The 17,426-nt window shown below is 47.2% G+C and overlaps 1 protein-coding gene across 1 annotated transcript in view; it reads left to right on the forward strand.

Annotated features, from left to right (window-relative positions):
* The window catches only part of SHB (SH2 domain containing adaptor protein B), a 196,836-nt gene extending 186,739 nt beyond the window's left edge, over window positions 1–10,097 (forward strand). The window contains exon 6 of the mRNA XM_089488758.1: window positions 3,662–10,097. Coding sequence (XP_089344884.1) covers window positions 3,662–3,845 — 184 coding nt within the window. The 3' untranslated portion in view covers window positions 3,846–10,097. The remainder of the gene's footprint in view (window positions 1–3,661) is intronic.
* Window positions 10,098–17,426: the final 7,329 nt, after the last annotated feature.

The following is a 17,426-nucleotide window of genomic DNA, read 5'->3' on the forward strand; positions in this document are numbered from 1 at the left end:
CTGCAGGAGGGCTCCCAGGGTGGCAGGGGGCCTCTGCAGGGCCCTCTGCCATCCCTGGAGCCCTGCAGGAGGGCTCCCAGGGCGGCAGGGGGCCTCTGTGGGGCCCGCTGCCATCCCTGGGGCCCTGCTTTAGGGCTCCCAGGGTGGCAGGGGGCCTCTGCAGGGTGCTCTGCCATCCCTGGGGCCCTGCAGGAGGGCTCCCAGGGTGGCAGGGGGCCTCTGCTGGGCCCGCTGCCATCCCTGGGGCCCTGCTTTAGGGCTCCCAGGGTGGCAGGGGGCCTCTGCAGGGCCCTCTGCCATCCCTGGGGCCCTGCAGGAGGGCTCCCAGGGCGGCAGGGGGCCTCTGCAGGGCTCTCTGCCATCCCTGGGGCCCTGCTTTAGGGCTCCCAGGGTGGCAGGGGGCCTCTGCAGGGCCCTCTGCCATCCCTGGGGCCCTGCAGGAGGGCTCCCAGGGCGGCAGGGGGCCTCTGCAGGGCCCTCTGCCATCCCTGGGGCCCTGCTTTAGGGCTCCCAGGGTGGCAGGGGGCCTCTGCAGGGCCCTCTGCCATCCCTGGGGCCCTGCAGGAGGGCTCCCAGGGCGGTAGGGGGCCTCTGCAGGGCCCTCTGCCATCCCTGGGGCCCTGCTTTAGGGCTCCCAGGGTGGCAGGGGGCCTCTGCAGGGCCCTCTGCCATCCCTGGGGCCCTGCAGGAGGGCTCCCAGGGCGGCAGGGGGCCTCTGCTGGGCCCGCTGCCATCCCTGGAGCCCTGCTTTAGGGCTCCCAGGGTGGCAGGGGGCCTCTGCAGGGCCCTCTGCCATCCCTGGGGCCCTGCAGGAGGGCTCCCAGGGCGGCAGGGGGCCTCTGTGGGGCCCGCTGCCATCCCTGGGGCCCTGCTTTAGGGCTCCCAGGGTGGCAGGGGGCCTCTGCAGGGTGCTCTGCCATCCCTGGGGCCCTGCAGGAGGGCTCCCAGGGTGGCAGGGGGCCTCTGCTGGGCCCGCTGCCATCCCTGGGGCCCTGCTTTAGGGCTCCCAGGGTGGCAGGGGGCCTCTGCAGGGCCCTCTGCCATCCCTGGGGCCCTGCAGGAGGGCTCCCAGGGCGGCAGGGGGCCTCTGCAGGGCCCTCTGCCATCCCTGGGGCCCTGCTTTAGGGCTCCCAGGGTGGCAGGGGGCCTCTGCAGGGCCCTCTGCCATCCCTGGGGCCCTGCAGGAGGGCTCCCAGGGCGGCAGGGGGCCTCTGCAGGGCCCTCTGCCATCCCTGGGGCCCTGCTTTAGGGCTCCCAGGGTGGCAGGGGGCCTCTGCAGGGCCCTCTGCCATCCCTGGGGCCCTGCAGGAGGGCTCCCAGGGCGGCAGGGGGCCTCTGCAGGGCTCTTTGCCATCCCTGGGGCCCTGCTTTAGGGCTCCCAGGGTGGCAGGGGGCCTCTGCAGGGCCCTCTGCCATCCCTGGGGCCCTGCAGGAGGGCTCCCAGGGCGGCAGGGGGCCTCTGCAGGGCCCTCTGCCATCCCTGGGGCCCTGCTTTAGGGCTCCCAGGGTGGCAGGGGGCCTCTGCAGGGCCCTCTGCCATCCCTGGGGCCCTGCAGGAGGGCTCCCAGGGCGGCAGGGGGCCTCTGCAGGGCCCTCTGCCATCCCTGGGGCCCTGCAGGAGGGCTCCCAGGGCGGCAGGGGGCCTCTGCAGGGCCCTCTGCCATCCCTGGGGCCCTGCTTTAGGGCTCCCAGGGTGGCAGGGGGCCTCTGCAGGGCCCTCTGCCATCCCTGGGGCCCTGCAGGAGGGCTCCCAGGGCGGCAGGGGGCCTCTGCTGGGCCCGCTGCCATCCCTGGGGCCCTGCTTTAGGGCTCCCAGGGTGGCAGGGGGCCTCTGCAGGGCCCTCTGCCATCCCTGGGGCCCTGCAGGAGGGCTCCCAGGGCGGCAGGGGGCCTCTGCAGGGCTCTCTGCCATCCCTGGGGCCCTGCTTTAGGGCTCCCAGGGTGGCAGGGGGCCTCTGCAGGGCCCTCTGCCATCCCTGGGGCCCTGCAGGAGGGCTCCCAGGGTGGCAGGGGGCCTCTGCGGGGCCCGCTGCCATCCCTGGGGCCATGCTTTAGGGCTCCCAGGGTGGCAGGGGGCCTCTGCAGGGCCCTCTGCCATCCCTGGGGCCCTGCAGGAGGGCTCCCAGGGCGGCAGGGGGCCTCTGCAGGGCTCTCTGCCATCCCTGGGGCCCTGCTTTAGGGCTCCCAGGGCGGCAGGGGGCCTCTGCAGGGCCCTCTGCCATCCCTGGGGCCCTGCTTTAGGGCTCCCAGGGTGGCAGGGGGCCTCTGCAGGGCCCTCTGCCATCCCTGGGGCCCTGCAGGAGGGCTCCCAGGGCGGCAGGGGGCCTCTGCAGGGCTCTCTGCCATCCCTGGGGCCCTGCTTTAGGGCTCCCAGGGTGGCAGGGGGCCTCTGCAGGGCCATCCCTGGGGCCCTGCAGGAGGGCTCCCAGGGTGGCAGGGGGCCTCTGCAGGGCCCTCTGCCATCCCTGGGGCCCTGCAGAGGCCCCCCGCCACCCTGGGAGCCCTCCTGCAGGGCCCCCTGCCGCCCTGGGAGCCCCCAGCTTTTTTGCTGGTCTCTGACGGGGCCTAGGGCCCCGTCAGGGGCCAGCAAAAATGGGGAGGCCTGGCCCCCGGAGGGTGGAAGCTCCGCCCCCGGCATGCGGCCCCGCCCCTGGAGGGTGGAAGCTCCACGCCCCAGCACACAGCCCCGCCCCGGAGGGTGGAAGCTCCACCCCCGGCATGTGGCCCCGCCCCAGAGGGTGGAAGCTCCACCCCTGGCACGTGGCCCCGCCCCGGAGGGTCGAAGCTCCACCCCCCAGCTTCGGCCCCCCCGGTCGCCTGAGGGACAGCAACCTGGCCCCCGGCTCAAAAAGGTTGCCTACCCCTGCTGTAGAGGAATAAAACAATCAACATTGTTTTTGTTTGATGGTTTGTGTGCTTGGCAGTCCCTTTGATCAAATAAATCTGGTGCAAGGGGGGTTTCATAAAATTCCTATTTTTCTGTAAATTTACTTTTGCAGCACTTCAAACTGGCATTTCATTATTACAGCTGTTGTTGAGTACCCTAAAAGATTTCTGAAAACATGAGTACCCTAAAAGATTTCTGAAAACAATGGTTTGATGTGCTAGTGTATATAAAATTGATATTTTACGTGTGTGTGTGTGTGTGTGTGTGCCTGTGTGCCTTCAATCCACTTGTCAGGAAGACTCAAATGACTAAACTGAGACTGTCATACTTTGGACATGTGTGCACCTTCAAGTCATACCCCTGTGAATTTCATAGGTATTTTTTTTAGGCAAAAAATACTCAGATGTAATTTGCCTTCACCTTCCTCTGAAATATAGCCTACAGCACCTGGTATTTCTTGGTGGTCTTTCATCCAAGACCTAACCAAAGTTGACACTACTTAACTTCCAAGATCAGATGGTATCTGGTGCCTTCAGGGTATCTACGCTCTTGATATTTTAAACTTAGGTAGATTTTATGGTTCAATGGGAATAATTTACATGCTGCAGTCTTAAATGCTGTAGTTAGTCTTGATTAGAGTAGACCCATTGAATTAATAGGATTATTTACATGTTGAGTCAACAATAGATTAAAAGGATCTATTCTAGTTGGGACTAGCCAACAGATTGCCATCTATATCATAATCTTAATTCCCCCCTTCTTTTCTTTCTACAGGAGCAACCAAGGGTTTATGCACATGAAGTTGACAAAAACCAAAGAGAAATACATTTTGGGTCAGAATAGCCCTCCGTTTGACAGTGTGCCAGAAGTGATCCACTACTACACTGCAAAAAAACTCCCAATAAAAGGAGCTGAACATTTGTCACTCCTTTACCCTGTTGCTGTGCGGACCTTGTAATTGCTCTGATCCATGCTCCTTCCTGTGGATGGGAGATGAGGGGTAAAGCAGCAGGAGGGATGCCCCTGCACTGGCTACAGCAACGTTGCGTGGAACGGAGGTGCCCAGCTCTGCCTTTCCAATAGCAGACCGATTTGTGGTAATGGAATCGTTGCACTACTTTGCATGTCCTGCGTGGAAATGTGGGTTTCTTTTTATAGGAGAGAAGAGTGCATTCAAGCATGGAAGAAATGCATCATCTTCCAAGACTGCCCACCTGCCAATGAATGGAAATGTTGCCAAATCCAAAGAATGGCCTTCCAACTTTTCCACCTGTGACCAAGAACCTGTTCTTCTCCCATTTGAGGGAATAATTTTCCAAGCACTCAAACAGAAGCTGCAAATGGCCTTTAACTCTTGTCAAAGGGGGAGGCTAAAAGAAAACTGGCCCAATGGCCTTGCCAGCACGCAAGATCAGGAAACTGTATCCTGCCTCCCCAGCCCAAATTTTGTGTTGTTTTTTTCATGCACAGATTGATAAAACATGGAGATTTCCCCCTCTCCTTTTTTTGTCACAATGACGATATGATTTGAATATCTCAAATGAGTAATTTTGCAATCGCAAAGTGTCTTCATTTATTTATGAATAGGATATGTAGTTAATAGTGGTTTAATATATATTTTTAATCCCCCTCTCCCCTTTTTTGGTACAATAATAAAGTGCAAAGGGTTTTTTGTGCTGATTCTTAGATTAAATGGCAGAGAATCAGGTCTGTTTTCTGTTGTGTGCATACAATGTGAGTGGTGATGGTTCTGTAGTTTCCAAGGAGGAGGAGAAGGATTTAGTATGTTGAAGGTTGATGTTTACATGACTGGATTTCAAACTCAATAAGGCTTCTGCAGGACAGGTCTCCTTGGTTTGCATACAGCACCTGTGCAAATAATAGTCCTCACCCAGATAACCTATGGGCTAGATTCTTTTTTAACCACATGGACATGGGGAAATCACACACAGAAATCAGCTGTTTTCTGCTTCTCTAGCCAAGATGAACACCAGATGTTCATCATGCACCCAAATGTAAATCAGAGCTACATTCTGGTTCTCTCTCATCCAAGAGGGACTGTCCTGTTATGTACAATGACAAGTCATGGTTCTTTTCCTGCCTTCATAACAAGATAGAATAACACAGGGGTAGGCAACCTTTTTGAGCCGGGGGCCAGGTTGCTGTCCCTCAGACAACTGGGGGGGCCGAAGCCAAAAAATAGATAATAAAATAATTTTTTAAAAAATTAAATAAACAAATAAACCGGGACAAATGTAGGACAAAATTTTCAAATGGAGGACACGTTTTATAAAACGTGGAGGACACACAAAAAAAATTGCTGATTTTTAAAAAAATGTTGAGATAAATGCATGTTTCTGAGGCTTCTATAGACAATTGCCCCACCATGCCCCTCGCGTGAGAGGCCAAAGGCCCCAGCGGCAATCGGCGGCAGGACCGGGCTGGGGCCGGTCCCAAGGCCTCGCCGGGCCGCAGGTTGCCTACCCCTGGAATAACACATCAAATACTCTCTTTGCCTTGGCAATGCAGCTGCAGCTGGCTTCTACCTGACCTGTAGAGCATAGAGCCCCACCTCATCTTCAGTCAGACCTGGGATGTGGGTTGTGCCTCTTGGCCAGAACATTTGGCAAATTCTAACTGAAAGGTAGAATCTGCAATGAACACAGCTGCAGCTGACACCAATGCCTCCCTACCAGAGCCTTTATTCTGTTATGCTAACATCTAATAGAGATTACCTGATGACCTGACATGACTATGATATGTGCTTCCCTGCCAGATGTATCCAGTGATGTGAATCAGGATGGGAAAAGGCACAGCATCACTATGCCAGGCATGGGTTAATTTGTATTAAAACTCAAGTGCTGGGCTGCCATTGACTTATGTGCTAACACACCCCAGTTTCTTGGGCATCCCAAGAAAGCTGGAGCCTACTTCCCTGCATTACCCTCTCCGCAGCACTGTGCTTTTCTCTGTTGGTAAATCTCTTGAGTCAAGATTCAAACTTTAAATCTTTCAGTCTCTTTTTCACATTTGCAATAAGGCTGTGAAATTAACTCTCTCTTTTAAGTAGACCTTTCCCCCAACGTTGAAGTACATTTATGTGCCGGTTTAAAAGCATAATGGAATAATCATTATTCCGATACCTGTGTAAAATACTGCTTATTGTACTGTACAATGTGAAAAGAGAAGTCCTCAGGTGACCTGGGCTTATAAATAATAAGTGTCTCTTGTTTCCTGATTTGTTTTAGCCTCATACAGACCAGTATTAAATCTGGTATTAATTCCAGGATTCTAATTTACCTGTTTGAGGGCAAAAGAAAATAAATCTCTGTAAAAATGTATGTTGAATCGGCTGGTGCTAATCTAATGGAATGTTCAGATTAATTCTGCATGCCAAGTGTCTCTCTGTTGTTTCGTTTTTCACAAATACTGGAGAGTTTCTCCCTAAATGAAGTAAAAGAACAATCCTTTTTTAAAAAACAAAAGCAAAACCACACAATTGAGTTTCTCCTTTATCTTCTTTACAGTCCCCACATGGAAGAAAATGCCCTTGCTCCTTTGCACAGGTGATTCTGATATTGTTGTTTCAAGTCATGGGTCTTCAAGCTGTGGTCCAGTTGCTCAAAGTGGTATAGATAGCTGGAATTAATGTGGCACTTTTTGCAAGGGCAAGAGAGCCTGCCAGGCATCAAATCAGACCTATGCTCCTGATCTCCTTTACTTGCTCCTTTGCCTAATAAACTAGAGACAATCCTTACCAGAGGCACCACCACCACATGGGAGTGGACACTACTGACTAGTTTACAAATATTTACTCGATAGTCAGCTGTTTTACCTCATGTACCGAAACATTTTTATGGTGCAGCATTATTCAATAACCAACAGGAATACTTACATAACCAGGCCATTAACAGCAAAAATGTATTGTGGAGCACAGAGGACCATTTTCATAATTTATATTGCTTAAAATTACCTGGATGCAACAGAGCCATTATTACTCGTGTGCCACTAGTATAAGTATTTATAAAAGTGCATTACCACTGCTGTTGGTTGCTCCTATATCTCCAAAAATTTCATCAGAAGAAAACCCCCCAAAGTGTATGTATCCAACAAGATGAGAACATCTGTAGTGTCACTTGGTTGCAGAGATCATTAAGTGTAAACATTCTGTGTGCACCCTTGTTATTTTCAGTGAGTGTACATACATCTCACCATCCTTTGGCAGAGCAATTTATGCAGAGATTTGTCTACTGTTAGCAATAGCAACAGCAATTGCAAATGCATTTCTATACTGCTTACCAATGTACTAAGTGGTTTTACAAAGTGTAAGCTAATTTCCCCCAACAAACTGGCTATTCATTTTAGCAACCTATGGAAGGATGCCAGGCTGAGTTGACCTGGAGCCCCTGGCTGGTGTTAAACTCACAACTTTGTGGTTTGTGAGTGAGTTATGGCAGTACAGGCATTTAACCACTGTGCCACCAGTGTTCCTACTGTTGAATTTCAAAACAAGTTAAAGAGAGCTGAGTCTGAGAGAAATGGAATCTTGTCACATTATCCCAAATAGAGACAGGGTGAAGTTCAGTAGAAGTCAAAACTAAACATTCAATTGTAGGTATTCCTGACCACTACCATTTCAGAGTATAAGTGAGGAATTGCACTTAGGTAATATGCCTCCGTGAAGTTCCCCTACATATAGTCTAGACCCCTTTTCTTGAATTGGCAGTTACCTAAATACAGGAAGACTACATGAGGGAAAGTGTTGTTTTTTAATTCCTTCAACTGAACTCTGCAGGAGTACAGTGTTACGGTAAAACATCTTGGTCTTTCATCACATAATTTTTGTTTCCTGTATGTAATGCTACCCTTTCTCTGTTCCATCCACATGTTTTTATGAATAGTCCAGAACAGCTGCCACCAAAGCTGAGCAACTTTTCACAGCAATGATATACATCTATATACAATTGGAGTATACAAGCATACCAGGGCCATGCAAATAATATCGATAATAGTAACAATAGTTTCATTCATGAGGTTGACTATTTCTGCCATCTAAGTTTCAGCTTTCTGATCAGAACCAAATATATCAGTTCCATTAAGGCCTTTACATACCTTATTCAATAATATCTATTTCAGAAATGACTTCAGATAAATACTCTCCCACAACAAGTGAGCGACTTCAACAAATTTCAGTAGCTGTTCAAATATGGTACCAGCATTGCTTGAAGAGTCTGAAGTAAGAGCAAAACCCGCTAAGCCTTCCACATCTGTCACAGGAACATCTCAGTTATATGGGATTATACCACCATAGTTTTTACAGTAGTATTACTTGATGGCCTCTACACCATGTTAAAACCACATCCAAGATAAAAGCAGGTCAGCATGGGAAACTGACCATCCCTACCACATTTTTTTCCCTGAGGTGATTCATTTTGGCATGGGATGTATTTAAATTCCTCGGTGCTTGCATTGATCCAAGGGGAAATAGAGTTCAGAAGAGAAGACACACTCTAGAATTTTAAATTCCACTCTTGGGATAGTTTGCACATTGATACTCCTCTCCCCAACCTATGATAGAGTACCAGCTTTGAAAGTTTAACTTTGTTCCAATAAAAGTTGAATACTGGAATCAATCAGCATTTGCTCAGACAGTTTCTCTCAAAATGTTCCTCGTTGTTGCCGCATACGTATTTTGAAGAGTATGTTGAAAACATTTGGAGCAAACCTGATTGGTGGTTTGAAAACTGATGAAAAAATATATTAACATCCACATATTAATTCTGATATGTGTAGATCAGACAGATTAGTATCAGAATTCAGAAAGTTGGTGGTCCTCAAGCATTCCTAGGATTATCCCCAGATAATCTCAAAAATGTTCCAACTGAAAATTCTTGCGTGATAGATTTTCCCCTCCTTATCTATAAGTATGAATAAATAATGCTGTCATAAAACTAGATACTTTTTTTTCTCTAGTCAGTTCTCCTGAAGGAACTCTGTCTGATCCTCTTGCACCTTCCCTTAAGAACATGTGCCTACTAAAACAGAGCAGGGAGGGAATGAATAGCAAATGAGGCTGGCTTCATGCGTGCTGCTTTTCAAACAGTTTTGGCTTGGCTTAGAAGTATATTGCCAATTTATGTTATCTGCAGAGAAAGCATTCCAAGGGGGGGGGGGAGTCCCCAATGTTGAAATGTCGCTAATTTCACCAAGTAGCCTGGTTGACACATCTCTGAATCCTGGTGCATTGGCTTAAAAGTGCTATATTGCTCAAAATAGAATATTTTTTGATCCAAAAAGGGTCCATATATATATGTATATGTATATATCAGTGCCTCCTGAAGTTTCACCTAAAGTGATTCAGATTTTATACCACCTCAGGTCCTGATCAGTCACTGAAAACTGCCTTCCTTATCTTGCGGGTCTACCAGGGATTTCAGGACCAGTGAGTTGACACTTGCCCTATTGGACACCCTGTCATCCCATGCATATTGTGATGACAGGATTAATTTGACCGCTGATCTGGCTTTCTTTCTCAAATATGTTGCCATTGTTTTTCACAGGGTATTAACTAGGAAGACTCCTCTCAGTATTGTGTGGTTTTAATATCCCCCCATTTGATCCCGTAACACAAGCCTTCCCCAATGACCCTAACTGGCTGCAAAGGATAGGAGTTGTCCAACAGATCTGGAAGGCACCCGCTTGGAGAAGAAGTAAAGGTGTTAGTGTTAAGTTACAGTGTCCTGTACAAAGGGCTTAACGTGAGTCTTCCCATTGGCTTTAGCATGTGTTGGCCTTTTTCAAAGTACTAGTGCACACAAATATGCATATAAACTGAAGAGTGTGACAGTGTGTATGAGTGTGTGAGAGCGCGAGAGAGATGCACACCTGCATAAATCCCATTGAAGGGAAAGCTGTGGGTTTTCATAAGTATCGGGGGGTTTTAATTTATTTTTAACAGAAAGGATTTATCAGAGGTGCAGGATGACCACAGCCTAAACTGAACCTGTCTGTTCTTTTGCACTGTGATGTTTGTCTGCCTGTTTTATTTAAGTGATTGTGTGATTATTATGTTTCCCACTTTTTCAAAGTTTTCCTCTTTTCGAAAACAAAATATACACAATGTTACAGTGATTTGTGCTGTCGCTTATGGCCAAGAGAATGAGCCATAATTGTGCCTGTGTAGTCCATTAAAAGTTTATTTTAAATAAAATTATAAACCTCTCCCTTTTCTTCCTCTCATTGTGGTGGTTTCCTCTCTGTCAGAGCGCCTTCGTATTTTCTGGCGCGACGTAACAATTGAAACAATTCCTCCTCCACAAAACAATCCATATTGAGGTGCCCTGGGTTTTGTAAGGTTCCTATGTCAGCCATAAGCAGTGGGAATGAGAATGAGGCTGTGCATTTGTGTTTAATAACAGCTGTGTCAGGCAGATCAACTTGCCTATTCAACAGAGCCTGCCTGAGAGAGTTGCTTCATTTCTCTCTAAAACTCATCCCTCTGCAAAAGCTTTTGAAAAGCCATTTGCATTGACTAATTTTTTCTCTGAAGGCTCAGCAAGTCAATTAGCCCCCCTTCCCTTCTCTGAAGGCAAAATGGGACAGCACCAAGCTAGAGAGACGCTCGAGTAATAAAAGCTGGCAACAATAGCTCAGTCTTCCGCAGAAAGAAAAGCCAAAAGACCATCTCCTGCAATTGCAATGCTGTTTGGGCTGAAAAACGATTGCGGTTGACATTCCTAAACAGGCAAGTCATTTCTCCCTTCTTCCCTTGGAAGGGAAACATTCATTTCTTTACCATTATATATGAGGAGGGTAGGGCTCCACCAATACGTATGCTTTTGACAGTGCCAAAACCTTGTTCGTTTTCAGTGATTGTTGGCACTCTGTGCAAAAACAAGTGCTTATTCGTTGAAGTTGCCTCCACTTTCCCTTACTCTCTGAAACAACACCATGACACAGCCAAAGCAACTGGTTGTGTACCATTGTGGCTGTCATCCTGTTCGCTCTATGATCCTTCCTTGGGTAGGCTCACACATGCAACTAATCCAGAAGGAAGCTGAGGAAAGGAAGGAAGATTGGCGTTAGCTTGAATTTCAAGATGGAGGACACCACAATTTTAAGGACAGCAAATGCAACAGATTGTGTCTAACAACAGACCAGAAGATGCTGGTGTATCTGTCACATACATACATGCACACATACACTTGCTTCACACTGACCAAATCTGCTCCAGAAGGTTGTGGCTGCAGTGTAGATTTGGGTGAAGGAAACCAAGGGGAAGTCCCATTGTGCAAGCACCTCCACCCCCATCATTATCACAGCACTGCAATAAGGAAAGCTCCAGATGAAACCCCATGTCTTTTCAGAAACTAAGGCTGCATCGGCACTGCAGATTTAATACAGTTTGACATCACATTAATGACCATAGCTCGATGCTGTGAGATTCTGGGATTTGTACTTTTGTGAAATATTTACCAATAGCATTTACTTTTCTAAACTGCTCTGTAAGTGGTTTATAATTTGTAAACCAACTGTCCCCAACAAGCTGGGTACTCATTTTACCAACCTCCGAAAGGATGGCAGGCTGAGTCAACCTTAGAGCCCTGGGATCAAACTCACCACCTTGTGGCTGCAGTACCAGCATCACTGTGCCACATGGGCTCCTTCAACCTGCTTTGGCACCACAACAAACTATAAATTCCAGGACTGCTCAGGATGGAGCCATGGCAGTTAAAACGGTGTCAAACTGCATTATTTCTGCAGTGGGGCAACAACCCAAATCTAGTAATCTTACTTTTAGAGACAAGCTTTTGTCACAGGCTACATACAATGAACCACTGGGGGGGTGCTATGTAAAATTTTAGATACTTTATAGGCTAACAATGATAATCTAACTGGCTATTATTTGAGGAATTGAAGGTGCTTCTTAATTTCCAGAATTTGGATGGACAGAAGACAGCAGCAGCTCCCATGTCAGCAGAGCAATCAATCCATTAGAAATTTTGGTCTGAATGTTATAGGAACTATCCAAGTGGCCAAACTGCACCTAGCCCCTTTGCTAGCTCCTTTAAAGTTCATAGAATCATAGTATCATAGCATTGGAAGAGACCGCAAGGGCCATCTAGTTCAGCCCCCTGCCATGCTAGAATATACAATCAAAACATTCCCAACAGATGGCCATCCAGGCTTTGTTTCAAAACCTCCAAAGGAGACTCCACTGCTCTCCAAGGCAGGATATCCCACTGTCAAACAGCTCTTACTTTCAGAAAGTTCTTCCTAATATTTAGGTGGAATCTCTTTTCTTGTAGATTTCACCCATTCCTCTGTGTCCTGGTCTCTGGAGAAGCAGAAAACTGGAGAAGCAGGACTGTCCTTTCCAGAAGCCAAAGGTTCTACAGCTGGCCCTCCATATCAATGGATTCAATTTTCCGTAGCTTGGAAAAAAATTAAAATATAAAAATTCCAGAAAACAAACCCTGATTTTTCTATTTTATATAATGATACAATTTTACTATGCCACTGTATATAATGGGGCTTGAACATCCACAGATTTTTGGTATTTACAGATCGTCCTGGATCCAAACTTCGGTGGATACCAAGGTCCCACTATCCTTATAAATTGGACGATACAGTCCTTCAGGCCATTCTGTAATATGTATCTCACCCTCCACTTGGTAAGTTTCGGGTATTAAAAGTGTGCAATTGCACAACATGCATATCCAGTCGAGGGCGGCTGTTACGTTACTACATAGCAGAGCCAGCAATTAGACTGATGTGCATCCATCCCAATGTGCATCACATTGACCCTGATGAACATCAAAATGGGTCCAAAGCACATTGGGCAGCAATGGGCATTGGACACTCTTGCCAGTGTCCCGTTATACATGTTTCCAATTCTGCAACCAGGTTTCTTGGCACCTCTGCTACTTAGCTAGGTATTCAGAAAGTTACACTACATGAAAGGTCATAGAGGATTCCAGAGACTGTCGTTCTCTCCTCACTTTCTTGTTTAAGCATCCTCAAAGTCAACTAGGAGGTTTATTGTGTGGACAGTCTTCTCTGATGATGAGTTGGCAAAGGGACCCCACATCTTGGATGCACTGACAGTTTATTCTCCTCCTTGTTGGGGCTGGATGAACACATACATGTTTATCATTTGAACACTGGGCTGGCCCAAGGCAAAAAATAAAATTGAGATAGCACACAGAGACGTCCTCCCTTACACATTCAGAAACCAACAGGACTGGCAACAGAATCATACTTCAGTCCTGGCTGTGGGAAAGGATCTTCTACCAGCTGTGGAGGCAACAAGACAGCTTTGAGGCTGGGTAGAATTGTCTCACCCCATTGCTTTAAGAAAGAAATTGCCAGGTAGGTTAGGACTTACTTCTGCTCCCTCTATTTACCACTTGAGACAGTTGTCTTACTCTGCTTAATAGCCTCAGTGATGTTGATAGTGCCAGGAGAGTCATAACCCCACAAAGAGAACATTCAGAATCCAAGCTAGACTCTATACAACTAGACGTTGGATAAAGCTGGCATGGAAATGGTGTGGCCCTCCATAACTTTTTGAACTGAAGCTCCCAGCATTCCTTACCATTACTTGGGCTGATGGCAATTGCAGTCCATCAATGTCTGGAAGACCAAACAATTCCTCCTCCAGTGTAGACCAATCTATCCATTAGGGTACTAAAAGAAACCAAATTTTGCTACCCCCCTCTTTGTTCTTTGTAATGCTTCTCTGTTTGCAAGCCCTGTTTTATCATCTGTTCCATTTGCATGACATTATTTTATATGCATGGAGTGATTTCCCAAATTAACAGCTGGCAGTCCCAGACTAGGAATGCTACAGATATTGCCATGAGCAATTAATTAATATTCATGATGAGAGATTGTATTTTTCATATTTAATTGCCACTTGTTTCACCGCAATTGAAGGGGGAGAGGCTGGGAAATTAGTAGTACTTCAATTATAATTCAATTTTTGTGTGTGTACGTGAGCCGGGAAAAGATGCAGAGATGAATCCCTTAATATCCTGTCCGTTTAAACAAATATTTTGGGAAACTTCGGGAATAAAAAATTAAGTATCGATGTTTCCCACCTTTTGCATTGTAGAAAGGATGTGCTCCAGCACTGGGGAATCCCCATAGAGTTATGTGCAAATAATATATATATTTGTAGTTCTCCTGTTTCTCTTGATTGAAGGTGAGGTGTTCACGCACAGCAATTGCCTGAACTTCTTTTGACTACACAAAGGATTGAGAGAGCAAAAGTGAGACTGAGAGAATGTGGATTCATGCCCAAGGCTCAAGGCATACCTATCCTGGGGCTTTCTGGCTAGGTTTCTTCAGAGGAGGCTGGCCATTGCCATCCTCTGAGGCTGAGAGAGTGTGGCTTCATGCCCAAGGCTCAAGGCATACCTATCCTGGGGCTTTCTGGCTAGGTTTCTTCAGAAGAGGCTGGCCATTGCCATCCTCTGAGGCTGAGAGAGTGTGGCTTCATGCCCAAGGCTCAAGGCATACCTATCCTGGGGCTTTCTGGCTAGGTTTCTTCAGAGGAGGCTGGCCATTGCCATCCTCTGAGGCTGAGAGAGTGTGGCTTCATGCCCAAGGCTCAAGGCATACCTATCCTGGGGCTTTCTGGCTAGGTTTCTTCAGAAGAGGCTGGCCATTGCCATCCTCTGAGGCTGAGAGAGTGTGGCTTCATGCCCAAGGCTCAAGGCATACCTATCCTGGGGCTTTCTGGCTAGGTTTCTTCAGAGGAGGCTGGCCATTGCCATCCTCTGAGGCTGAGAGAGTGTGGCTTCATGCCCAAGGCTCAAGGCATACCTATCCTGGGGCTTTCTGGCTAGGTTTCTTCAGAGGAGGCTGGCCATTGCCATCCTCTGAGGCTGAGAGAGTGTGGCTTCATGTCCAAGGCTCAAGGCATACCTATCCTGGGGCTTTCAAGACAGGTTTCTTCAGAGGAGCTTTGCCTTTGCCATCCTCTGAGGCTTTTTTTTGTGATTAATCACTATGCTTTACTTATGTTCAATGAAAATACGATTCATAACAGTAGCAAAATTAAAGTTATGAAGTGGGAACGAAAATAATTTTATGGTGGGGGTCACCACAACAGGAGAAACTGTATTAAAGGGTCGCGGCATTAGAGAGGTTGGGAACCACTGCTCTAGAGTCATAATCCAATGCTCAAACCACTACACCATGCTGGCTCCCAATCAAAATCTACTCATCAGACCTGGTCCTACCCTCCGAGGCTGCAGAAAACATTAACAAACAGAAGACCAGGAGCCTTTCACACTACACAAATATAGCACTGTAATTCCATTTTAATTGTCAATGTTCCATTCTATGGAATCCTGGGGTGTGCAGTTCAGACAGCGGCATTTAGAATTATCTGCAAGTGAGCTCCTCTATAAGTTGGGAACCACTGCCTTAAAGAATGACAATGATCTAAATCCTATTAAGCCTAACTATAGCAGAGCCATTGAATCATTTGGATTTACCTATATGTTGACACATTATTCAACAACTGATTCCATGGGTCTATTCTAATTAGAAGTAGCCCATAGGATTCCAGCTAGTCTTTCCCCCTCTATTCCTGTCAGTCACTTCACTTTTGATTCCTTCTAATTTGTGGTTTGAGCATCAGATTATGACCCAGGAGACCAGGATTCAAATCCCAGCTCAGCTATGGGACCTTGGGCAAGTCACACTCTCTCAACCTCAGGGAATGGCAATAGCAAAACCCCTCTGAAGAAACTTGCCAAGAAAAACCCTATGATAGATTCACCTTAGGCAGGGTGACCAGACATCTTCCTTTTCCTGGACATGTCCTACATTTCAACCTTCTGTCCAGGGAGAATTAAAATGTCTCCATTTTGAGCATGACTGAAGAAGCATGAAGTTACATTTATATTACTGATGTTATCTTTTATTTGCTAAAGTTCTTAACATTTTTCTTGAATGACCTACCTTTGTGGAGCCAGCATCTGATCACCCTGGTCTTAGGGTCTCCATAAGTTGGAAGGAACTGAAGGCAAACAACAACAGGTTTCTTTCCCTTGGTGCCAGCTTTTCTTTTCTTCTAGTTTTTGCAGCTAGAGAAAAATATACGATGCGCTCACAGGATTTGGAATCTTGTGATGCTAATGGGGTCCAATCGGAGGATACTCCTCCACCCAGCCCCAGTCTGGCACCGTACAGTACTTTGGTTGAGGCACATAACCCAGGGATCAGGAGAAATCCTGACTTTTCTGGATCTCACCCATGAGGGGTGAATGTCAAAATAATCCTTCTACAGATACCAGTGCTTCTGATTAACTCCCTATACGCACTACATTAAAAGAAACCACAACTTCAGTTTGCCCTGCTTCTGGTAAGTTGGGGGCTACAACATGGCTGTGTCATGTGAGGCTGCACAAAATAATTTGGGGTCCTGTGCAAATTCACTGTTGTTGTGTGCCTTCAAGTCGTTTCTGACTTATGGTGAAGCTAAAGCAATCCTATCTTGGGTTTTTTGGGAGGTGGGGCAAGATTTGTTCAGAGGGAGGTTGCCATTGCCTTCCCTTGAGGCTGAGAGAGTATGACTTGGGTTTCATGGACAAGCTGGAAATCAAACCCTGGTCTCCAGAGCCATAGTCCAATGCTCAGAACACTATGCCACCCTGGCTCTCATGCACATTTATACCCTTCAACATTTCACAGCTGAAAACTGGGACATGTATGACCAAGCAACATCAGAGTGTGCTCAAGATAGTAAACGTTATTAAGGAGGAAGGACACATAAGCTAAAAGAGGCTGCAGCAGTTTGCTTTTGCCCAAACCTATGGGAACCAGATCCTATCTGGTTATCACAGCCCAAGTCTTCCTTATCTGAAATGCTTGGGATCAGAAGTATCTGGATTTTGGGATATTTGCATATACATAATAAGCTATTTTGGAGATGAGACCCAAATCTAAACATGAAATTCATTTATATTTCCTATATACCTTGTACATATACGTAGACTGAAGGTAATTTTATACATAATATTTTTTTATAATTTTGGACATGAAGCAAAGTTTGTGCACACTGAACTATCAGAAAACAAAGATGTCACTATATCAGCTACCCATGTGGACAATTTTGGATTTGGGGAGTATTTTGGATTTTGGAATTCCAGATAAGGGTTATTACAGTTTGGATTTGGGGTTTCCAGATAAGGGATATTCAATCTGCACTTGAATGGGAGACATCAAAGAATATCAGATGTTGTAGGTTATATTTCCAAGAAAGGAACTGGCATCCCATTGGCATCCCATCCAAGTACTAACCAGGGCTGACCCTTCTTTAGCTTCCAAGATCAGATGGGATTTTGTGACTTTAGGATAGTTAGACCTTGCAAAACATTTACTGTTGTTGTTGTTGTGTGTCCTCAAGTTGTTTCTGACTATGGCAACTCAAAGGTGAACCTAACATGGGGTTTTCTTGGCAAGGCTTGTTCAGGGGAGGTTTGCCACTGCCATCCCCTGACGCTGAGCATAATACTGGGTTGTT

Source organism: Sceloporus occidentalis, unplaced genomic scaffold (assembly GCF_023333645.1).
Source record: "Sceloporus occidentalis isolate IW3139 unplaced genomic scaffold, rSceOcc1.0.p SCAF_1, whole genome shotgun sequence".
Classification (NCBI taxonomy): Eukaryota; Metazoa; Chordata; class Lepidosauria; order Squamata; family Phrynosomatidae; genus Sceloporus; species Sceloporus occidentalis.